Source organism: Halichondria panicea, chromosome 13 (genome assembly GCF_963675165.1).
Source record: "Halichondria panicea chromosome 13, odHalPani1.1, whole genome shotgun sequence".
Lineage (NCBI taxonomy): Eukaryota > Metazoa > Porifera > Demospongiae > Suberitida > Halichondriidae > Halichondria > Halichondria panicea.
In genome coordinates, this window is record NC_087389.1 from 5,420,030 (window position 1) to 5,444,852 (window position 24,823).

A 24,823-nucleotide genomic window follows, 5' to 3' on the forward strand; every position below is an offset into this window, starting at 1 on the left:
ATCGGTTATAGGCTAACACTCGAAGTCAAAGCGCGGAGTGCATCCCTAACGCTCCTTGGAAACAGGGGATTTCCCTCTGCAGAATTTGGGGGAGTGGCTCGGGTCAGAGTTGAACAACCTCGTGGACTGGCTATAGCATGCATGCAACTAAAACATGGCAGCACTGAAAGCCTTTTGTTTATCTTCAGCGCCCAACGCTCCTCTGTTCACCTCTGCATTATGTGCTTGTCACAGGCTCTTGACCACTACTGTCCCCAAGCAAAGAATGAAGTTTGTTCCCCGTTTAGGTAGAACCTTGTCGTCCAACCCAGGAGATGAATTGTGTGGCTTCTCTGGACCGGAAAAAGATGTTCTAAAAGCTGAAGAAAATGCTCAAGTTGCTGTAGCTAATTCACAGAATGTGAGCAAGCCTGTAACGATTGATTGTGTGGAAACAAACCAACTACCGGCGGATAATTTCGCTTCAAAATTACGATTCTTGGACTTTGTTAATTTAGCCGAGGAAGATCAAATACAACCACCAGATATGGTGAAACCTCGTGGATCCTTTTTGAGGCAACAAAATAAAGACGTTCTGTTTGAGCGTCTCCCCACACCAACACGAAGCACACTGCAGTTCACCGTAGGCCGTCAAATAACCACACTAAATAATGCCAAGTCAGCAGTCCGGAGGGGTAAACCCCCACTTGACAAATTATTAATTGAAGACGAGACTAATTTAATGTCGGTGAACCATGAAAAATTACGTAGTCGCACAGCTAGCCAATCGGAAAGCACTCGAGATGTTGTAAACTACGTCGCTAGTCAAGAGTCGATGTACAAGCAAGACCTGCATCTCTACACTGACGCACTGCCCTCCATACTGGGCTCTACTGTTTCTGAAGTTGAAGAAACTCGCGAGAAATTGAGCCAAGCCGGATTTTCCCCTGCTGAAATTGGAAGAGTTTTGCCCATTCTTCCTCTCATATTTGAAGTTGATTATGAGAAGGTGTACGAAGTGTACTGTCTGCTGATGGAGTATCTGGGCCATCAAACAAGAGTGCTTAAGTTGATGAGGACGCATACTTTCCTGTTGTCGCTTGATCCATCTCAGGTGAGTTTGTGGGTGTGGGAGTTAATACAGTTGCTGGATAAAGAATATACTCTATTTAAACGAGGTTGCTTACACATCTTGATAAGCACCACGGAGGTATTGATCACGTTACAGTTGAATACACAAAGCAAAATGTTCAATACAAATTTCCACTTCAGAGCAACAGCTTTTAACAGTTTTTACCACCTCCCCCCACACACATGTAGGTTAAGAAGACCCTAGAGAGATACAGCAGTTTTGGCCTGAGCTCACCTGAGCTGCTGTCTCTGTTGACCCACTACCCACTCGTGTTCACCACACCTCTCAAGGAATCCACTCTGAGCAGAATAAGACAAACAATGGAGGCTGGCTTTGACTCTCACTGGCTGGCCAAGACACTCCTCTATAGCATGGTGAGTGTGTGTGTCCCTTTCTTCCCCACTATACTCTTCTCTCCCCTCTTTTCCTCTACCCATCATGCACTCTTTCTCCCTTCCCTTTCTTCTTCACTATCCACATAATTATGTGTGTCTTGGTGGAGATAATAGTCTATCTTGGAACTATTATTAGAGTTCCTACTAGTTCTAGTTGTTGAAGTTCTGATATAGTAGAGAGCAGAATAATTATTTATATTAAGTATGGATACTGTATACTGTAATAATATGTGTCTTTGATTTGTCTTGATGCTGGAGTACGTTGTTTCTTAGTTTGTCGTTTCTTTCTCTGTTGTTGTTCTATTTTCCAGTTTTACTATACCACCACCTGTTAGACTAAGCGAATGTGCTCCCATTCTCTCTCTCCTTGCTGCAGCGTTATCGACCAGCACGTGCAGAGTTTGATCCAAGTGATTCCCTCACTATTGGTCTCCTGAAGGAGTACAAGGTTGACCTGGGGGAGGTGCTTATCAAGCATCCTGACCTCTTCCAGCAGTCAGGTCAGCAATCACATGACTCTCACCATCTTTGAATACCCAATTCCTATTTTAGTGACTGTAATTAAGTACGTCCTAGCTCTCACATGATACATGTGTGCTTATAATGATCTACTGTTACAAACAAAAGCATCCAGTATGTTTGTTGGGTCATTGAACAGTTGGAGATCTTTCAACAGCATATCGTTGATAAAATTTTAACAATAATTATAAATAATTATGATTATAGAAAAAGACCTTTCAAATGATGTATTTAATCTTTTACCCTTGGACCATGCATGGGTTGTGGCCGAAATTGTCAAATTCTGTCATCTTAACTTTTATGGCACCATTCGAAAGGTCTCTTTCTAAAGCTAATTTGCACGTTCCTGTATTGTCCAGGTCAACAGTTGATAGTACTGATCAAGACGCTGTCTGGGGGACCACTGTATCTGAACAGAAGTGACATCGGGTCATTACTGTCTAAGATACCTGAAGTACTCTTTCAGCTCGACGATATGGTGAGAGTTAGTCAAGTTAGTGGGAGATCCGTGGATAGAAAATGATGTGCAAGTGTTTTTGTATTCGACTGTTAAAAAGTAGTTGGATGTGGGCCTACATAACACCATTACTTCTTTTAACAGTGCACTGTAATACCGTATAGCGGGTATATTTCGAGGGGATACATTTTTGCGGAAATGCCTTTAGAAAGGTTTTTACGGATTTGATTTTCCCGGAATAGCAGCCTTTTTTGCAGCATGCATGCATGCATGCGATATTAATGTCGCGGTTATAAATGTTTGCAGTACGTGCTTGATCCGCGAAAACCACAATAATTTATACCCTTGAAATATACCCGCTATACGGTAGTTCTGTAGTGTGTTAGCATTATATCATCACTCTGTAGGATGCCCTGAGGGCTCACCTGTCTCTACTGGCTGAGATCTTCACTGCCTACACACTACGAAACCAGGTAAAGGTTGCATGTGAGTATATATAAGTACTAATGTAGCCAATGTTGAGCAAGTGTGTGCACTCCTGACCTACTGCATCACATAACTTACTGTCTACTTACTAACTACTGTCACGCTATTCGTTATCCAACACACACACACACACAGTACCTCACACACCCACACCTACACACATATTACCCCCACCCACTCCACCCCCTCCCACACACACACACACACAGTTGTTCAGTGTGAAGCACTTGCTGGACTACAGATATGACGTGGCTCACAAGCTGCACTCACTGGCTAGACACGGTCTCACTAGAGAGGATGCTTGTACCCTCATAACCAACTCTCCATCACTCATACTGCAGGGAGACCTGGGGGAGAAGCTCAGGTCAGTTATAGTTTATCACAATAACGACCTTTACCAAACCCGTCATTCAGTACCATTCGAATAGAGCTTATTGCCTTAAGGATCTTTACCGCACCCAATATTTAGTCTGCTAAAAAATTTAGCTTGTTGTGTTGGTGATCTTTACCTACCATGCCTCTACTTCCAGTGTGAATATTTTTTTATGTGTGTTATTTATTTTCTACAGTTTGATGCTCAGTATTCCCGGTGTTACTGTCCGCCAAATTGCTGAGTCATCAAAGTGAGTTAACCCTTTTACACTGTATTTAGTTACGTAGTTCAGTATCGATATTATGATTACATAGTTTGCATTATCATAATTCTTAATAATTAATCGGCATGTGATGATTGTTGAGCACAATGGTTGGTGTGTCTACCACAATCAACCTGCTAACATTGACTATAATGTAGAGCAGTGCCATTGTCTGCATACCATAAGAACTGACCTATTCAGTTACCATTGGCCCATTTGGGGCCTATAATTTATTCCCTGTATTCCCTGGGGCCTCTTTCAGTTGCTCTTGCGGTAAGAATTATGTAATTTGAGATTCTTTTGTTTTAGGCCCTAGCTCCTTGAAGGCTGGACCAATGTCTGGACCAATGTTTCGAATTTCATTGGGTTGGAGTACTATAGCGTACATTGTTATTACTGTAGGTACATGTACATGTATGCAGTGTGTCTTGTGTACACCTACATGTACCTAGTTATTCGATTATCTCAGAGGAGTGGGTGTCTTAAGTCAATAGTGATAACTTAGTTACAGGGCAATGATAAGTGCTGCTTAGCCTAAACACAGTCCACTAATAATAACACATCCTTCCTCATGCTAGGGTAGCATGTGTTGGCAGGTTAATTGCACAACTAAAGCCACTCAAATTTAACCACCCAAGCAATTTCTAGTAATTACAAGCTAAATCCACTCAGATTTAGCTGCCTACCGGGTATATGTGGTTAGAATAAGAAGCCTATTGTGTGTGTGTACAGTGGTGCCCCCTCCATACCTCCACCCACACTGTTGGAGCAGTACCCACCACACTGGTGACCACAGACACAGCTGGGATAATAATAATCTAGGGAAACATATAATTATAGCTGGTCTAAGCGTAATGCTAACGATTGACGCCTACATGTAGATGTTAATTATGTATTCACATAAAGCATTCTTGATGCCATTAGCTGTCTATTCATCCAGCCAGCTAGCTGTAAGCGCAGGAAGATGAGCTTATTGCTATTTGTCAGTGGCACTTACTTTTTGTCTTGTTTAATAATCCAATAGTTTGTTTACAGTCTGTGAATGACTCATTGAGGGTTGAAAGGTCGTCCATTTGCCATCTCAATACAATTATAAATACACAGCTTAGCTTTCACCGTATAGAAGCTGGGGATATTAAGCAAACGTGTGCATTCAGACGTATGTTGCATTAATTAGATGGTGAACTTTGTGATAAAAAATTTTTCTTAGAATCTTTTGAGTTCTTTATAGCATTACAATTTTATTGTCAGAGCATAATAAATAATATTATGTAGTTCTGTATTTATAGCTACTCTCAAGCAAATGCTGCATGCTCATTGGGTGTGCACTGACAGGCTCTGTAGTGGTCACCATTGGGCAGACCACAGTGGCTGTGATAAAGAGGTGGTCTAGCTGCTAACACATGCAAACACTGCTATAGTGATGAACATTTTGCATACATTTTGCTGCATTATTAATTTTTTTATTATAGAGGGTGGCCTGCGTATAGGGTGACCACCATGACAGGTTTCACTGTTATGTCATGTTGTTAAACAGTGGTCATGAACCCTAACTGATGCATCTCCTTCACCACAGTAGGAAGTGTTTACTTGCTGGCACACTCCAATATTAGAATGCCTCAGGTTGATGTGAGAAGCTAGTGTGTATATATGACACAAGTATGCCAGAAAATTCGGCATATAGACACAAGTTCTAGTCAGTAAGTAGTTTACAAGATGTTAAGACTGGAAGACTGCATGGGAATGCAATGTACCTCTACACACACACACTGCCTGTGTTTATACCAGCCATGTCCAATTCTTGGTGTCTACCATTCCTTGCTATGTGTACATAGTGTCTGTCATTGCATGCAATATTGATTATTGGAAGTTAACGACAAACTGTACAGCTTCTGTATCGTAGTACATGTGGCAAGTTGATAGCTTTGTCAGATCGCATGTGATGGCAGCCCTAGTCCCTCCATTGTGAGGACATCCTACCCTGGACAGTGGGAAGGATGTGGGATTATAGCAGGAGGCATCAAACATGGCTATTCTTCAAACATGGTTATTCTTTGTAGTATGGTTTGCGTAGTGATCATGTGATACTGTATTCGTTTGGTGTATTTTATATTCTGAATGAGCTTGTTTATAGTGGTCGCCCTTATAGGCAGACCAACAGTGGCTGTAATAAAGAAGTGGCCTGCTAACACGCATGCTATGGAGACTGAAGGGCGTATTAACCTGGCTGTATTATAGAGGGTGGCCTGCTAACACAGATCAGATCCCAACACATGTTATGGAGACTTGGGGGCCCATTAACCTGGCTGTATTATAGAGGGTGGCCTGCTAACACAGGTCCCAACACATGCTATGGAGACTTTGGGGCGTATTAACCTGGCTGTATTATAGCGGGTGGCCTGCTAACACAGATCCCAACACATGCTATAGAGAGACTTTGGGGCGTATTTACCTGGCTGTATTATAGCGGGTGGCCTGCTAACACAGGTCCGAACACATGCTATAGAGAGACTTTGAGGCCCATTAACCTGACTGTATTATAGCGGGTGGCCTGCTAACACAGATCCCAACACATGCTATAGAGAGACTTTGGGGCGTATGTACCTGGCTGTATTATAGCGGGTGGCCTGCTAACACAGGTCCGAACACATGCTATAGAGAGACTTTGAGGCCCATTAACCTGACTGTATTATAGCGGGTGGCCTGCTAACACAGGTCCAAACACATGCTATAGAGAGACTTTGAGGCCCATTAACCTGGCTGTATTATAGCGGGTGGCCTGCTAACACAGGTCCGAACACATGCTATAGAGAGACTTTGGGGCGTATTAACCTGACTGTATTATAGCGGGTGGCCTGCTAACACAGGTCCGAACACATGCTATAGAGAGACTTTGGGGCCCATTAACCTGGCTGTATTATAGCGGGTGGCCTGCTAACACAGGTCCGAACACATGCTATAGAGAGACTTTGAGGCCCATTAACCTGACTGTATTATTGCGGGTGGCCTGCTTAATTAGTTTCACTGTATGTGGTTGTGTAGTGCATGTATCTAATTAAGTGTAGAAACCTGTACTGATCCATCGAGTCATGTGGTTGATTAAGTGGATGACATTGTTCGGAATAAGGCAGTGTTTAAGAGCGGCGTGGGTGCTGTACCAACTAGTGACCTTATTCGATACTGAATTATTGCACTCACTGCACACGTTGTGCGTGTGTGGGCGGGTGTAATGTTCCCTGAACGGTATGTCATTGTCTCCAAAAACCACCGCCACCTGTTCGTTTGTATAAGTTAGTTTTATAGAAAAAAAAAGGTTAACATTCTTCATGGCTACAGTTAGCATGCATGTACATGTATATGCATTGTGCAATTAATATACACTTGTTAGTAGCATTGTTTTATATCCGCAGAATTAATACGCCATTTGTAAATAGTAGGTTTAGAAACTGCCAGTCTGTCTGTGTGCACCAAACCCTGACTAATCTGTGTGTGTGCTCCCTAGGGACAACCAGACCCTGTCAGTGATAGCCCTCTCTCTCTGCCTAACCCTCCCCTCCCCATTGTTGCCCCTCCCATAATACTTGATTTAGATTGCCATTCAGATAAGCATATCTATGTCACTATAATTTTATAGGCTGAACATTTCTTTGTGCCTTTAGTTTTTGCTGTCTGAAAATAAATACTTGTATAAATACTTGTTGCAAGTGTCCCACATCAACTGCAGCACAGTATCCATTACCTTGGCTAATTGTAGGTGCATACTCAAAACATTGATTTCCTTCCACTAGTAATTAGTCAGGTTCCTAAGGGAATCTTCCCTGATGAATACAACGATGAAGACTTCATATTTATATAGTTTGTACTAGTACTGCTCCCTAACCTTGTTCCCTCTCCAAGCTTCTGCTTGTACTATATATACAACAGCAAGAAATAGAGGTAACAATAGAGGCCTAGAGTATGGGAGCACACATAACTAGAGGTATGGGAGCACACATAACTAGAGGTATGTGTGTAGGAATGCGGTGGTTAGAAAACATTGCTGTGTGGTTTGTGGTGTAGTGATAAGGTGACCACAATCCTGTTCCTAAACCACACTATCTTGTCTGTGGTTTTCACTTCTCATTGGTTTTGCTGTAGTCATCCTGGTTTACACTTTTTATTATACACCCCATATGGCAAGCTAAACCTAACAACTCTGAAGCCTAAGACACTTATTAGACCACCCTCTGCAAACCTCCACTTGTCCAGAAACGGGTACACACACACACCACCCTCCACACACACACACACACACACACACACACACACACACACACACACACACACACACACACACACACACACACACACACACAGGCTGCTCCTGCAACAACCACTGCCCTACATGCAAGCTAGGATCAAGTTTGCAGCACAGCACAAGGTAAGAACATCATCCACACCCACCAACATAGCCCTCAAATGTAAGCTTTTGTTTGAGTGTTCTATGTGTTTAGTGTAACCTCCATGTTGCTCACTCAAGGGTGTAGTTCGATGTAGGCAGTGTGTGCTAGCATGTGTTAGTGTGTTCATTCCAATAATGGAATACCAGATGATTATCACATCACTATAGCAATTCTGTCCATGGTATATACTCCAGTGTGTATCAGCAAGAATGGTATATACTCCAGTGTGTATCAGCAAGAATGCTTGCTATGTGGGGCTTGTTGAAGGAGGGCCTACTGCCTACAGTGGTTGTTTAATTCCTACATTCATTCTTACCAAACCCTGCTCTAGCTAGCTCTGTTAAGTTGGTGATCATACTGTACGATTTAGCCTCAATAATTAGTGGTTTCAGAATTGACTACTTGTGGTTTTGTTGTAGAGGGCCAGTGTCTGTGTTGTTGAAATGACTGTGATTGTTTTCACAACATGCTAATCATTTGCTATTGTTTCTCAAGAGCTATTACCAACCATGTTAGCACAAATATTTGTTGCTACCTGTCAATATTTAGCCCCAATATTGACTAACTGGTGTACCTAGCTGAAGGATACATGTTGAATGGAAAAGTAAGTATTATAATTATAATGATGTAGTAATAACAATACCTCTCTTTATAAATCAAATCTTTTTTTGGTGGAGAACAAATTCAATCTCAATTTCCCACTTACTCTAATCTGGCTAGCCACCCTGTTCCAGACAACCACACAACTGACCAGTGGGCCCCAAGTGTAGTAGCCTGGGGTGGGTGTGTGTAGCTGTGGGGCCCCACTGTAGTGGCCTGGGGTGGGTGTGTGTAATGCCAGAGGGGAGTGGGTGCCCACACAGTACAACTCAGTAGTGAGGATAAGCTAATTAATCTACTGGAGGTATAGGTGGTGACTGTTGTGGTGCAGTTAGTGTGTAAATTAAGATCATGCATTTCCTCCATGTCCAACATAATAATATTATAGAGGCTAATAGTTTTTTGTGGAATAGTGTTATAGAGTTGTCCAAGAGTTGTCCAGTGTTTTTTCTCCTATTGCTATTCATTGGCTGCATTTTTTGGATTTGTCTAGAGCTAATTGGTGGTGTGAGAGTGTGCTGAGGTCAGTGGTCAGCCTAGTGGCTGCATGGCCCATCTGCTTCTCAGCATAACCACATTCTTGAGGTGACCTGATAAAGAGATGCTATCTTTCCTTCTCTACAGCTGTTCTGTGTGGTTTGGCCTGGGGCCTTGCAGTTGTTTTTACCTTGCCTGTTTTATTTAATGAAATTCTCTAAGGTGCACAACACTGGAAATGACCTCTCAGTTCTCATCCACATCAGACAGTGCTCCTCCCCACAAATATCTCATATTTACTATTAGTGGGCTGCTCTCACCCAACACAGGTGCAGGCTGTAGTAACCTCATCATCAGTTGCCTAGGTGCTAAGGAGATAGTGAATTTAGTGAATTTTAGTGGGTACTCTCTTTGAGGGTTGCTTGTTCATAATTATGTTTCCCATTTGCTTCTTGAGAAAACCCATATGTAGTGTTTTTTAGTAGATTGTATATATGGAAACCCCTGTTATTATTGTATATGGTGTCAGGTAGTAGATGCTTTCCTAAGGGGGCCGGCATAGCGAGTAATCAGCACACTGTGTGGAGATGTAATGGTCCTTGCTGTTAGTGAGCGCCTGGATGCGTTGCTTAATGAACAGTGCTTGTATCAGAGGCCATGTGACTGAAATATCAGCTAATTAATTGATATTTCCTTCAGTTCCTTCTCAAGTTGCAGAGGGGGGGGGGGGGGCTGCGTTTATTAACACATAGGTCACCTTTTCAGTGCCATATTCTCTACTATAATTATGATGTCATGTGCTGCCTGTTTGCCAGGAGCCCAGAATACCTAAATATTTAGTAACCCAGAATGCTGCACAGTATGGTAGTTCACTAAAAAAGAAACATCATTATTATGTACTTGTCCTAGGAGTGAATACCAGACTCTCTGGCGTAGATCACAGCAGCATACATATATTGTGTGCCACTCCAATTTGCAATAGAGCAAATAATTAAGTCTGCAGTTGACTTGTGTGTGTCTTGTGCATGTGTGTACATGTGTGTGCAGACTTGTTCTTGTTATCTGTGCATCTTCCCATGCTAATAATCTTGTCCTGTGCTGGTGTTTTGTGGGTGTAAAGCTGTTATCAGGTAAAGTACTGTAACACTGGTCCCAGGCAGACAGGTATGTGGTGGCCCCTTTCTTATCCAAGAGGCAGGTCATGAAACCCAGCCTAAATAAATGATGAAAAGTGTCTCTACATACTGATTGATGGTTGATGCACTGCTATTCTACCCACAGGAACCTCTGGTGTGTGCTGATCATCTACAGGAGCTCTTGACTACCACTGACCAAGTGTTTGCAGAGTTGGTACGTACACTGAAATCTTTTTTGCCGTATTGATAAATTTCACAACAATTGACTTAATTAATGATGTTGATTTTATCACTCCTTTAGTATTTTTCACAAAACATGTAACACCCCACCCTCACATACCACACACCTCACATACTCCCACACACACACACACACACCTCACACAGTGTGGGTGCCCAGTGAGACAGTACCTCTCCTCCACTGGACTCGCTCCGCTAACTCCAAAACGTGGTCGCCCAATCAAAGGAGCAGCTCAGTAAGTCATCATAAGTAACCTCCACACACGACTAACATACCGTATTATAGCAGGTAAATTTGGTGACGTAGTAATTTAGCGATTTGGTAAATCAAGGTGAAGGTCGGCACAATTAACGTGTTTTAGCTTGATACTCGTATAATGTCACGAGATCAATGATGTCATGATTGTCTAATTAAAAAATTGCCAATAGTAACTCATTTGCCAAAGTTAACCTGGTAACTAGTCCATTTATTAATTAGCCTGCTATCTATGTAAGGGGTATGTATCTTTGGAGGGGGTACACATGCATTTGCCTAGTGTAAGATAAAAGCCTTCAGGGCTTGTAATCTCATAGTTGTTGGCCCTGGATATGACAACAAGCTGTTGGTCTGAGAAAAATAAATGATCTCTTTCACACTCTGCAATAGATGGTTCTGAGTATAAATAGTTGAGGCCTTTGTTCTAGAGTGATGTGGGCTGGCCTGTAGTGTGCAGCCGGCTCTATTGTTGTGCCAACAGGCCCTGCATTGGGTGGCCTCTCAGCCAGCAGCTCTTAGATCACCCACACTGTGAAGGCCTGGCCAGACCTACTGTCTACTTTGTGTCATACTGTGTCATACTTCATCAGCCTCAAGTCCTGTGGAATGAGGTTAAATTACAAGTTTATGTCCTGTGATTTCCAGTTGGGGTAGTTTTATAAAACCACATCCTCTTGTGTCTTCCTCCCATATATGGTCACTTGGCTGAAGTTGACTCCCTGTGAGAGGTATATTGGTTACCGTAGGATATAGTCCATCCTTGATTAGTGGAAGCTTGGGCATCTATGGGATGGCATATAATTATTGTAGGGAATATTATAATTATATAGTTGTCTGTGGTTCCGAGTGAGATATGTGTTTAAAACCTAATGTGGGGAAAAGCCAATATCATTACACAACACGTTAACCAAGCATACAGTACAGTACAGTGCATGGTAGGATATCATAATTATTTATTTTTAAAAAAGATATAAATTGTACATTACTTGCTAACTGCTATAGGTACATATTTATTGTTTTTTAGCATCACTCCTATATAGCTTGCACAGCACTGTTCCTCTGTGTACTGTGCCAACCATAATCACACTCCACCATTAGCACTTGAGGCTTGTCTTAGTGTACCAAGACCTAATAATTATTATTTCAAACAATACATAGCTGTATTGACAGTATATGAAAATGATTTTCTGGAGTGTCTCCAATTCCCACCCACCCACCCACTGTATAGTTCCAGCTCTATGCAGTCGTCACACGGGGCATACTTTGTGGTTTGGCAGTTTGGCCAAAGTTCAATGAACTTGTGTCCAATGTTGAGTGTGATCAGTTTCAACTTTAAAATCTTTATAGCAGCCGCTTGGAATGTGCACATTGAAGCATTTCTCTAGCTATAGGCTGGTGCCAATGTTGTGTGTGGAGTATGCATGTATTTATGTATGGTGACTTTGATACTGTGCAAACTAAGTCGTGGCCAAGACCAGAGTATGTAATTACTGTTAGTACGTGTATACTGTACATGTAGTGTTGATTATAGATGACATAAATTATGGTGTAATGAGGTTCTCAACTATCATTTATGATGATGTCAGATCCTCAGATAGTGCTTCGTCCATGAAACATACAGATCAAGTATTCTTCATTCTAAGGCTTTTTAAAATACACGCATTGTTTTGAGTGTACACACACTGGCTCTATCCGGTCATCACAATACACACTCTGATACATTGTATTCTATAGTGTATCTACAGTACACAATCTCATACAGTGTTTACACTATCATCCTTATTAGTGACCTAATTCAACTCTCAAGCGAATAACTTCACTACTGCATTGTCAGTACCCTAGGGACTAGCACTGTATGGGAGCGCACCCTCCCCCACACACACATCATTCTTAGCTGTCTACTAGACTCTAGTGCGCTGCTAGATTCATATCCGCGTAGTTATAGGCACGTATTAAATTTTCTATGGTAGTCAATGATTTTTACGGTTAGGTATATTCAAGCCTGAGGGATGTGTACGCAATGAATACTACATCGATATATGTACATGTAGCTTGCACCCAGCTTGCTGAAGTGATGGTATATTTATAAGTAGTATTATTGATTCATAGTCAGGTATGACACAGTGGGTCCTCCTACAAGCTTCACTGGGTATTCACTGGTTCTGGTTGTATGTAAATTAGACATTCCTTATGTATGAATGTAATGAGGGTATGAATAGGGATGTTTATGTCTAGGTCTGCCAAGAAGCCATGGATGATGCTCATTGGAAGCTTTACTGAGAATATTGAGGCAGTGATTTCACTGGTTTGTTGTTATAAGATGGTAGGGGTCCTCTATGGCTTCCCAGGTACATTGGTAATCTGGTGCCCTTTTATCGCCAAATTGTTGTGGAATTGTTTTAAGAATTACTAAAGCTTCCACCTGGAGTCAGTGTGTGTGTGCATGTGTGTGTGGGGTGTGGGATGTGCATGCATGCATGCGTGTTTTACTTGTACATGTATGTTCACATCTCCTCCCAAACTTGAGATCATAAATAATCTCTAGGAATCTGACGAGTTAATCACATGATATGTTTATTTATAATATTGTGTGTGGAATACATTTCAAAGAGCACCAACTGTAACAACTGACATTATAATAGCAGTGTGTGTCATCTCACAGTAGCTTAGTAACTGGTAATCCATCTCTGGCCTATTCTCAAAATGTGTACATATTTAGTTCAGTTGTTCATTGACTGGTTGGACCAAACGATATCAACATTGATAGTTAATATGTGAGTTTGTTGTGAGAGTCAGGTGTAAATTCACAGGTTCTAGTTCGTATCTCATTTTGGCACGTACTACACACACACACACACACACACACACACACACACACACACACACACACACACACACCAAGCACACACACACACACACACCACACACACACACACGCACGCACACACACACACCAAGCACACACACCCACGTGCACCATGCTTCTTGTTCTAGCTCTAGACATAATTCGCGCTTAATTGGTATTAAAATAATATCTTGTTTAATATTTGCATGCTTGATTGGGCAGGGCTTGTTCAGTACATGTAATCATTTGTTCAGTCTAGTTTTCTAACAGATAATATCAACAGTACAACACCACACCAAAGACAAACACTTACTTCATTATGCTAACTGTTAAAACTCTAAAAAACAACCATTTTAGATTGCATTACATTTTCACTGTCCCTTTTGCAACAATTCACCACCCCAACACTGACAAATTGTGACTCATGATTATAAGTACACAGAATCACTGGTATATTATTATAGTTTCATTGCATACCGTAAAACAACAAAGATCCTTATAAATAAATACAAAGTTTGTTCTAATCCAATCAGTACAGTACACAGAAACCCAGCCGTTGTGTGTTTGTTTCATGACTACAGTACAGCACGTATACTTGACACCCATCCGGACTCAATCCTACGACCATCAATACACTGGTCGTATATTGTGTTGACATAACTTTGTAGGGCTTGGCCCTCGGTTATGAATTGTTGACATTACCAGCTCTGGCTAATTAAACCGTGTCGGCTCAACAGACATCATTTGATCACGTACCATTGGTTACTTACTATGTGTAGCGTGTACCAATACTGTACGCTTGCTTGTGTGTGTGTGTGTGTTGCGTGTGCGTGTATTGTCCATATTATGTGCTAGCTTAAGTACTTATATGCTCTCTGTACAGTGTGTGAGCCTATAAGTATTGTCTAGCTTATATACATAGCTTATGTATACATAGGTACACCATGGACACTATGCTATCTGTACAGTGTGTGCAGCCCTTAAATCAGCCCTAGACACAATAAGCATTCCTATTGGTCGGCATATATAGGCCCAGCTACATGCAAACCTTGTGCACTGACATGGTGTACATTGTTTGCATATGTTAGCTCCATGCACTAATTATTGGCTGCTATATACACTGGAGTAGATGGCTGCATGTTGCCCCAGCAGAGTTGAGGCTGTGGCTCATTGCTCTATTCATGTGTGGTTTCCGTCCCATTGAGCAGCCTCTACCGTCCTAGACTTGTGGTTAGTGCCGCCTCTAATTTAAATTTAAGGCACCTGAATAGTGGCAGTCATAGCTGCTGGCTGAGCTCCCTGTACATGTATCCTATAGTATAGGGTAGTGTACTGTGTATATAATTATAGCTGTATTGTGTTGCTAATATTCAATTGAAGTGAGCTTAATTAAAACACAAAATACTGATTTATAGTGCAGTACATGTACTACTAGTGTAGTCCACTGTACTCTGTACTCTGTACTTGGATGTCTTTTGGCAGGCTTTGTGTACTACAGTTTTAGTTTTGTTTTAGAGATAATAATAGCCTTTATATGGTTGTTGATCAGTTTGTGTTGTCCACCATCATTGGACTGTTGGGCAAGATAGGAGGTTGATAAAATAAGCCTTCTAACTTTCTCTGGCCTAATTTTAAATGCCAATGAGAGCCACAGACCCATTGCCTGGGCCCACAGTGCTTTATGGTGGACAACAGCCTCACAACACCTTCTGGTGTGGTGTCACTAGTGCTTCTATTTACTATGTGACTGAACCTTGATCCTGATATTGCTGTGGTAGCTAAAATCAGAGGAGGTCAGGACACACATGAGACACCAATATCTCTTAGGCTGAAATTGAGTTATTAGTCACTTGTGTTCAATTGCTGTTGAATTTTGCACGTGACCAAAGCCTAATCGAGGTACTCATGTCGTACCTCCTCTGAGCTGTGATAAGGTTTCTCAAGTCTCTTTTTACGCTTGATAAATTGATAATGTAGTGTTAGAAATTACTCATTGCCATCCGGCATTGACCACACTTAATTAAAATGACCAATTAAAATGACCATGCATTCATTCCTGCATGTGTCCAGTCAGTATGACCAGGCACAAATTAGACCATACAGTCAATAAAAATTATTTCTAACACTGTAATTATGTAACAGTTGAGCATTCAGAGTCATATTGTATTGTATATTGTCCTATAGCACAATTGAAGATGCTTGCGTGCCCTCAATCATAATTATAATGATACAATACTGCTGCCATAGTTTCGATGGCCTACTCTAGTCCACTGCCTACAGTGTAGGTACAATCATTGTCATGTATCTATTCAGCATTTAATTGAGTATGCATTAGCAGGTCCAGTGTGGGGGTCTTGTAGGGGCATTGGTAGCCCCTAGGACCTGCCAAGCTTGTTGGCCCACAAGCATCTTGTTGCTAAGGTCACTAATTATTTCTAATGCAATTAAATGGGCAGTAATTAAATATTATGTTGTGGGCAGTGTTGTATTGTATAGCTCAAGCCTTATGCTAACTGGTTAAACCCCGTAACCTGATTAACCTGGGGCCTCCAGTCTCGATGGATCCCTATACATGCATTGCGCCCGAAAATATAGTTACTATAGGTACAGACAAGGAGTGCATGAATAATTTGTATGCATAATAATTATGAAATTTGCTTGATATAAATATGGTGATATACCGCCTACTTGATTCTATTAGCACAATGTACCAGTTGTTAGACAGTAATTACAGCCTGTATGAGGGCTAATAGGTTTTTAGGGATCCACCGTCTTAATTGCCACTGGAGTGAAACAACGTGGCCATTCTATACCATACAAACTGGACTATTAGCACTTAATTTGTTACTCGATCATACGTGTATGTTTATTTTAAGCACATGCTCAACGTACTGCAAGTTTTTTGTACTCGAATTGAAGCGTTTTTCATGATTCAGCTAATTTTGTATATCTATAGCTAGCTTGTACAATGCAGGATAGCTATATAGCTGATGATATCCATCTGTAAGGACTCTCTGGGCATGCTGTTACCTTATGATAGATCTAGTTAAGGTTGCCTGCTTGCCTAGCTTGCTCACTTTTTAGCTAACTAACTATCGAGTCAGCTCTCATCACAGCGACACACAGTTACTGAGTGAGGCTAGGCGCATTCTCGAATATAAGCATATAGAGCTCTGCATGCTATTGACCCCATGAGCGCATGCGCTAATAATTCAGTTTCTAGGGTAGTCTAAGAGTCTATTGGCTCGGTGAGCTCCTAGGCTTAACCATATGGCAGTTACATTTCCAATCAATCCTTACAAGTACATCGAATACCAGATGTTTTATTATGATATTCCATGGGAAACAAAGTGTGTGCAGTGAAGCGAAGGGACCACCCAGTCCAGGATGAGCTAGTTGTAATGTTTACGTCTGGCTGTAGCTGATATCACACTAGCCTGCCACCCACCTAATCAGCTTATGAGTCTCCTTAACTCTCAAGGGTATACCACCATCAATGGACCTTTTGTAAATCCACCTCTCGTAGACTAGTACTAACAATATTCAGTGCCCTGTAATAATATTCATAGCCAAAGCCTGCCCTCCCCTTTGGGATGTTAGTGTTGGTACAGCATGAGAACATATGTTTACTTCACTCGGTGTTTGTCAATCTCTGTGTTTTAGTCGGTTAAAACACACACCGTAGTGTTTATATTTTATTCGTTCTGTGTCCTGTGCAAGCTAGTACTGCTGATGTGTCATATTTCATTATCCTGTGCTTATGTGTATATATATAACTCTGATGTCATAGGAACGGATGCTTTGTGTTCTTAAGCTTCACAACGTCCCTTGTTTGTGCATAAACACACACACACTGTATACACGCATGACCCACCTACAACATAGGTGCTGTATGTATGCTTGCGTTGGGAAATGTGCTTGCTTTCAGCCAGGAAATAAATATAATTAAAAGATACATATTACATGTATATATATATTGGGTAATTCACAAGTTTTATATCAACTATAAGTAAATGTTGTTGTTTTAGGAGTTGAGAATAAGCTTATGCGGATAGGAATTAAGGGTCTGATTAATACGTTCCATTATTTTATAAGACTCTTTAGTTTTGACTACTTCCCAAGAGGCTATTAGATCCCATAATGGCTCCATTACAGTGTCACTATTCATTGCCTGAGGCCATAGCTGCCTTGACATTGTGTACATGTACACAGTCGCTCTCTCTCCATTGGTTTATTCATTGGATCAGATTAATGCTTTTCATGGGCTGCTTATGCCCTAGACTCCACATAGCAACCAACCTGACCCTAATCTCTCACCACAACTGCATGTGCTGATCCCACCATTTGATAGGACACATGTGGCATGTGTTTTGTACATGTTTGCATACATGCTGATGTAGCACTCCTTGCATGTCTGTTGTTTGTAGTGCAGACTTTCAATACAGACTGAGAGATAATTACTATTACTCTTAGAGTAACTGGTTCTCTTAGATCTGCCCACTCAAGTCACAATACTTATTTTTGAGGTTGTGGAAATGTTGTACTAGTACATGTGAAATGTGGGTTGGTGGTATAAATGGTACATGAGTTTCCATGGTAGCTAATTATATGATCCCCTAAGACCTAAACAACAGACTGATGATGACTGCCACTGTCAATAGTGTGGGGTCCAGGTACATGAGAGGCTGCTCTGGTGGTAGGATGTGGACTTGTTCAAAATGTACTAAAGCCACAACATTTAATTAAAGCCATACTTCACCAGGATTGTTCAATACTGACCTCTCTCTCTATATATCAAGTACTAATGTTTAGGTGGCCAGTCTCTAGTCTGTAGCTGGTTGAAACCTGAGAACCTGTATAGGGTTGTATAGGGTTGCATGATCAATTTACTGGACACATGGCTGCCTGATTGATTGGAATGTGCTGACTCCAGTATAGGCAGGCTTCCTTGGCTTGTACGCAGTGGACTGTCTGTGTGTGTGGGGGGTTATCCTGTGTATGTGTGTGTGTGTGTGTGTGGCGTATGTGGTAGCTATGGTAGTGATGTCATCTCACAGCATGTTATTGAGTTCCTGGCAAGTATTCATATATCATTATGATAATGCAGGGTTTAGAACATGGCGCCAGTCTGGCATAGCTAGTATATACGTTATATGGTAGCAATAATGTTGGTAGTGAGGTCATCTTCATATCAGTGAGATATGTCATGCAGATTCTGTTCCACTGCTGCTTAAGTGTGCTTGGATTGTTTACATGTAGCTGTTCAAGCCTTGTTCTGGGAGGAACACTTAGTCAGTATAGTGATATTTGTATAATATAATTATCTGTACAGCGGAAATTTGCATTTGATTTGGCTCCAACTTGTTGTCACATCAATGCAGCCATTGTCCCCTCTCTTGGCCTGTGCCGCTGATTAACCACCATAGATTGCATTCTTGATTAAAAGCCTCATGCAGATAAGCAGCCATCCTTTTTAGTACCTCCATGGTTCCAATTTTTAGCAATTTAGGATCATTTTGCACTCAAGGTGGACCTGGTTTACACGTACCTTGTACCCTCCGTATAAATTGCATGCTTTTTGTTTTTATGTTAGCGCTAATTTAGCAGCTCTGTCTGCAAATACCAACTCATGTGGTGAGAAATTTCCCTGTCAACTTTCGAGTGACGGTTGATAAATTCATTTCAATTCGGTATCTTGGTTATGAAATCCACAGAACAAGTTGTACTACTTGTGTAATTACATATCCTTTGATCTCTTTTGTGCGTAGGAGCTAGATATTATGGATCGTTAGATATTCGTGCCAAAATTGAGTTTCCAATTCGAAATTGAATTCTGTAAAATGGGAATTAACCTGGGGAATGAATTTCTTATGCAGGTAGTGTCTACACTATATTAAACATCCTTTCTCTTATAGACTTAGGAAGTTTTGACTTGTAATTTTACTGGAGGTTAAAATTCTCTTTTCATTGGGTTTGTTTGTTGTCATATCTTCTGCTGACAACTAGTCTAGTGTTGTCATGCAATTACTGGCTTCTATGTAGCCATCATAAGCTGTAAAGGGTTGGTCACCAAGATACTGCACTGTATATTCCTACACTCTACATAACTCTGTACATCATCACTACCGAGTTGCTTGCTTGCTTGTGTGTGGATTCTATGTATGTATACAAAAGCTTGTCTAAATTTTGAGTATGTGAATTGTGTGAAAACATTTTGAAGGGGAGGGTTGGTCAATTAGTCGTTGATTATCCCCTTAGGTGTTCCAGTTAATAAGCGTATTGTCAATATTTAGTCTTATGTGTGTGTGCTATGTATTTCATTTTTAGTGGACCTTTGTACCAAAGGACATAATAATAGTTCGAAGGATTACAAATCAACTCGTTGCTAAGTCAACTGGTGACATATGTTGTTGCAATTACTGTCTGTTTTGATTGTACGTAGCTGATAATGAATTCTGTTTTCTCTGTGTATATATACCCACGCTGTACACACACCGGACAGCAGCTATATACTTAGCAATGACCAAATTAAATTCTGAACGATATGCGTGCAACAAATATGTAACTAGAGCGTAGACTAAACTGTATTTTAGCTGAAATTGGCCGTGTGGTTCCCCCTAAGCTCAGCTATGCCGCCCCTGGCCAAGGTGTGGCTCACTGTACATGCACCTAATGACCAATGGCTTCTGATAAGCTCTGCCAATGTTGACTGGGGGAGGGTGTGTTTATTTGTACGTAGACAATTGCACAGTGCATACCACGCATGCACGTACATACACTCCGTCAGTCAGTGTGTGTGTGTGTACAGCGGGGCCTCTGTTACTGTAATAGCAGCCACTAGCTCTGTCCTTCACAGCTGAGGCAATGCTTATAGGAGATTAAGAAATACTGAATGTTGAATGTTGCCTAAAATATTGTTAAGTTATAGAGAGCTACCTGTTTTCTCAATATCATAAAAGGCTTCACGCACTATAATTATAGCCTGGTATAAACATAATATTATTTATGATCCCAGCTTCTTTCCTTTTGAAATATCTTGTGTACATGTGAGCTGGTCAACATGTGTGTATGGGTGTATCACAACTAGAGTGTCAATGCAGTGCTAATGTGGAAATGTACCTGCAAACCACTGCACATACCCAGTATTTGCTGGTACCTATGTCCAGTGCTTATAGGTGAAAACTTTACGGCTGATTGTGTTAATGTGTACCTTAATATCACATGTAGGTGTAATTCAATATCATGGTTTCTGATTGTTGGTATCCTGTTTTGGTTCATGTTACAGGGCTAACCACAGTGAACAAGTGTGGGTAATCAAATTACAGTCTTTGGGTTACTAAAATATGTTTGTGTACTAACTATTATATAATACTGAGAGCAGCGTTAGCGTTTGGCCTATGCATGACATTTGGAGCTTGTTTCATTTGTTTTACGTGTGAAAAGTATGAGTTGTTCTTTAGGGAATTTGTTCAGTTTATAGCATATCAAAACTTCTTAACTTGAGTAGATATGCATCTCAGGTATCATAATTATGTAATCGAACCTAATGTAATATGTGCATAGCTGGTAACTTGTCATATTGTGTCTTATTGTTGTTGTGGAGAGGGTATAGGTTAACTATTTGATAGATATTTGGTTTGGCATTGTACAAGGATGGTTTTCAATATCATAACTGACTTGGAATCACAACTTCAGCTTGTTTGTTGCCGTTTTGAGCGTATGCTGTGTATGTATTACAACCCTGTAGCACACGCTCACACACACACACACACACACACACACACACACACACACTCACACTCACACTCACACGCTCACACACAGCGCACTCCGACCAACGAATCAGTACGAGCCAAACCCACACTACAAGTTCACTGGAGCAGTCACTCTCGACAGTATATTCAATCAAGAAATCAGAAACCCTGAACTATCACTCACCGAAATCACATCTCCCAGCGAGTACTGTGAAACAAGTCCCCCTGAGGCAATAGACAAACTATCAAATGTTAATGACCTCAGCACTTCATTTGGTGACTGCTACACCGAGTCTTTGAACACTCCTGACGACCTTGTCAACGTGACGTTGTCGCCTGAATCCATACCATATGAGAACTCAGAAGACTCTAAACGGGAATCAGACGAAGTATTTGACAGCAATCTTGGCCTGGAAATGGAGGAGTTCCTGCGAGAATTACGAGCAGCTAGTCACAAGAAAGATCCCCTCTTTGATAGAGGTGTACTGAACACTGTTACCGTACAAAGAGGAACCGAGTTTCTGGACGAACATTTATTTTGGGAGTATGAAGAATGCGATGAACAATTTGATGTTCAAGCAATTTAGTCTCTCACTATTTATTATGCTCGTTGATTTATGAATTCAAACATCTGTTCCCTCTTTGTGTATAATATTTGTCTGCGGCTGTCTGCACAATACGTTATTATTATCACAACTGATCTTCCATTCGATTCATTGTGTCATGCTGGGAAGGTATTGTCCACCTTAGAGTGTTGATACACCCCGCCTACCCGCATATGAATGACAGTGTAGAGGCAGCCATCAACAATAAAAAATTCGAGCTTTTTTTAATTAATAGGTTCTGGTACATATGTGTACTATTACTATCACTTACATCTAGAACCCATTGTCCACCTTACTAATTAGTAGTGTTGACCCATGCATATATAATTATAGCATACATGCATGAATTGACAGCTAGTGCTATAGTACTGTAGATCGAGGCCAGTGCACAGCTATCTACAATATTCTGGTACATATGTATACTATTACTATCTAGAACACATTGTCCAGCACCTACCTAAATAGCATACATGAATTGACTAGCTAGGCCACCATCAACAGATTCAAGCTAGCTTCATAGGTTATGGTACTATTATAATAGTATTACTATCATTTTCATCTACCACTTCACTAGCCATTTGCAATTTCAAGATTTGTAAGTTTGAAAGATTTTCTTTTCAAATTGGTGGATTAGGATAAGTAGCACAGAACAAAAATCACATACAAACAAGCGAGTGGTTGCCAATAAAACATACAAACATGAAATTACAAATAATTTAATTGGCTAAAACAAAAGACCTGCTAACATTAGGTAGCACAAGTGGTGAAGATGAAAGAAATATATGTCCGTTCATTGGGCTGCCATTAGCAGAGCCTCCGAAGCCAGAGTCGGCTGGGCTTGATCTGAGACTGCATTCGTATTCGAGAAGCTGACCCATGAAACCAAAGTTAGGGGAAATGTTCTGTTTTCTTTGCTTCACAAAGTCGTAGGCACTGTCCAGAGTGTGATGGTAATTCTTCATGAGGTAGGCTAGAATCACTGTCACTGATCTCGACATGCCAGCGTGGCAGTGTACAAGTACTTTCTCGTTGTTCATTCGGGCGTCTTCGATAAAACAGAAGGCATCTGGCAAATACTTAAGCATATTTACATCGTGTGAATCTTCCACAGCAATCTGTTTGTACTCAAATCCCTGGCTTTCAAAGTTGTTGGGTTCTGAAGAAGTGACATTGAGAATTCGTGTAATTCTGCTGTCTTTGAGATGTTGCAAACTTGCTGCCACTTTTCTGCAGCCCAGGAAAAGATGAGGTAGTATCTCGTAAGGTGCATGTCCAGCTGCTTCTGATGGAGAAGACTCTTCGGAGTCTGAGCCATTGCTGGCTTGTTCAGTTACACCCAGTGCTATGTTTGAGAGTTGCAGAACAAGGCTGCTTGGTCTTCTTTGGAGAAGGTCATTTCTTGTCATTTCCAAGTCACAAAGTTGAGGGTAGTGTTGCGCGAAGTACTCGAAACCTCCAGACAGAAAGGCAACGAATTTACAGTCTCTTGAAAGTCTTTTGAGGAGCAGAGCTGCAACCGAGTCAGATTGCAGATCATCTAGAGATCTTGAGTGTCTATCACAGACAATTACTTGAACGCATTCTGCTTCTTTGGCTAGTTCAAGCTTGTCTTTGTCTTCTTGCAAGTTTAGAAGACACTCTACTTTAAGCGATCCATTCTTGAGTCTTCGCAGAATCATTCCTGTGCAACAGATGTTGACAGATCCAGGTATGAAGCCGGCATTGTATTCTGAGACTTCTCTAGTGTCGAGAAGTAGAATAGACTGAGGGTCTTGTTTGGCTACCCAGGTGGCATCGACACACTTCACCATAGTGATATATTATTGTAGACTTTGTAGAGAGAGAGAGAGAAACTTCAAATTGTGTTTATTGGAATTACTGCATGAGGCAAGTGCCTTTTATAAGCGGTGACAATTAATTGGCTATGAATAAAATTAACAGGTGTATTGGCGCTTGCACTAACGAGCCCCACCCCCTTTTGAAGCCATTTTATGAAATGGTGACGTAACCACAATTTACTACAACTGTCTGCTGCGGTTTTGTAACGGCGACAGGATAATGTAAACAGCTTCTTTTCTTTTCTTTGGTGCCTCATTAATCATCAATAAAAAAATAATTGATTGCTCACGTGAGTTCTTTCTCTCTACCTCCTAACCCACGTGTTGGTAAGTATCTCTTTGTATCTTAGTTTTATTCAATTGATCAATGATAGTTACTCTAACTGACTATGTCTGTGTGTGTTATAATGTTTCCTTTAATTGTTGTAGGTGAATCTGTGTTCAGAGCTATCTGTTGAAATGGCCAAGTCGAAGAATCATACCAACCACAATCAAAGTGAGCAAACATCCACCATCCATGGTTATCACTGCTAAACTAATGTTGGGAGTGCTGTATTGATGCGTTCATTTTGATGGCATAATCTGTTGAGAATTAATCGACCGTTTTATGTTGCCAGAATTTATGGCAGTAAACGTCCGAGGACGAGGGTGAAGTTTACGTTTGTCATAAATTTGAATGTAGCGAGACAAAAGTTTTATGTACCCACTGGATTGAAAAATGGTTGCTACCTAATCTATATCTTACCTTGGATACAATTACCTAACAGTCTCAAAAACCATGAACAAAAAGCTTGTGCGTATAGCTTGTAGCCAGTGCTAAGCTTCTAGCTCCACGCACGAACTTGTCCATGTCTAAGCAGTGAGCCCCACCCTTTCTCCAGCCTTCCTGGTGTTTAGCGAGCCACCCATCTGTCCTGCCCTTGTCAACAAGTGTCTAGTTTCTCTTTTGGCTGTGTAGATCTAGTATAAAACAGTGCCCCCTCAAGGCAAGGGAGTTTATGAGGAATGCGGTGTTTATGGTAGTTAA

General features: G+C 41.1%; 2 protein-coding genes and 1 long non-coding RNA gene across 3 annotated transcripts; 2 read left to right on the forward strand and 1 right to left on the reverse strand.

Moving 5' to 3' along the window:
* The first annotated feature begins 113 nt into the window (after positions 1 to 113).
* On the forward strand, positions 114 to 22,063 carry LOC135346359 (uncharacterized). The gene is made up of 11 exons (XM_064543954.1): positions 114 to 1,093; positions 1,300 to 1,485; positions 1,883 to 2,006; positions 2,385 to 2,503; positions 2,890 to 2,955; positions 3,178 to 3,332; positions 3,538 to 3,591; positions 7,960 to 8,023; positions 10,404 to 10,472; positions 10,646 to 10,734; positions 21,424 to 22,063. Exons 1-11 carry the CDS (start codon positions 155 to 157, stop codon positions 21,938 to 21,940), a joined length of 2,382 nt encoding a protein of 793 aa, XP_064400024.1. The 5' UTR covers positions 114 to 154; the 3' UTR covers positions 21,941 to 22,063.
* Positions 22,064 to 22,550: 487 nt separating this feature from the next.
* LOC135346360 (dual specificity protein phosphatase 6-like) lies at positions 22,551 to 23,842 on the reverse strand. The gene has a single exon (XM_064543955.1). It carries the CDS (start codon positions 23,767 to 23,769, stop codon positions 22,675 to 22,677), a length of 1,095 nt encoding a protein of 364 aa, XP_064400025.1. The 5' UTR covers positions 23,770 to 23,842; the 3' UTR covers positions 22,551 to 22,674.
* Positions 23,843 to 23,985: 143 nt separating this feature from the next.
* Positions 23,986 to 24,293, forward strand: LOC135346361 (uncharacterized). Its single transcript, XR_010398031.1, has 2 exons — positions 23,986 to 24,123; positions 24,226 to 24,293. It is a non-coding gene; the product is annotated as an uncharacterized LOC135346361 (long non-coding RNA).
* Positions 24,294 to 24,823: the final 530 nt, after the last annotated feature.

What these genes read in the sequence shown, in the direction of transcription:
- LOC135346360 (XM_064543955.1), bottom strand. Translation starts at nt 23,769, where the DNA reads ATGGTGAAGTGTGTCGATGCCACCTGGGTAGCCAAACAAGACCCTCAG.
- LOC135346359 (XM_064543954.1), top strand. Translation starts at nt 155, where the DNA reads ATGGCAGCACTGAAAGCCTTTTGTTTATCTTCAGCGCCCAACGCTCCT. An exon ending in CCTACACACTACGAAACCAG is followed by an intron (nt 2,956 to 3,177) that starts GTAAAGGTTGCA and finishes ACACACACACAG; the next exon opens with TTGTTCAGTGTGAAGCACTT. An exon ending in CCAATCAAAGGAGCAGCTCA is followed by an intron (nt 10,735 to 21,423) that starts GTAAGTCATCAT and finishes GCTCACACACAG; the next exon opens with CGCACTCCGACCAACGAATC.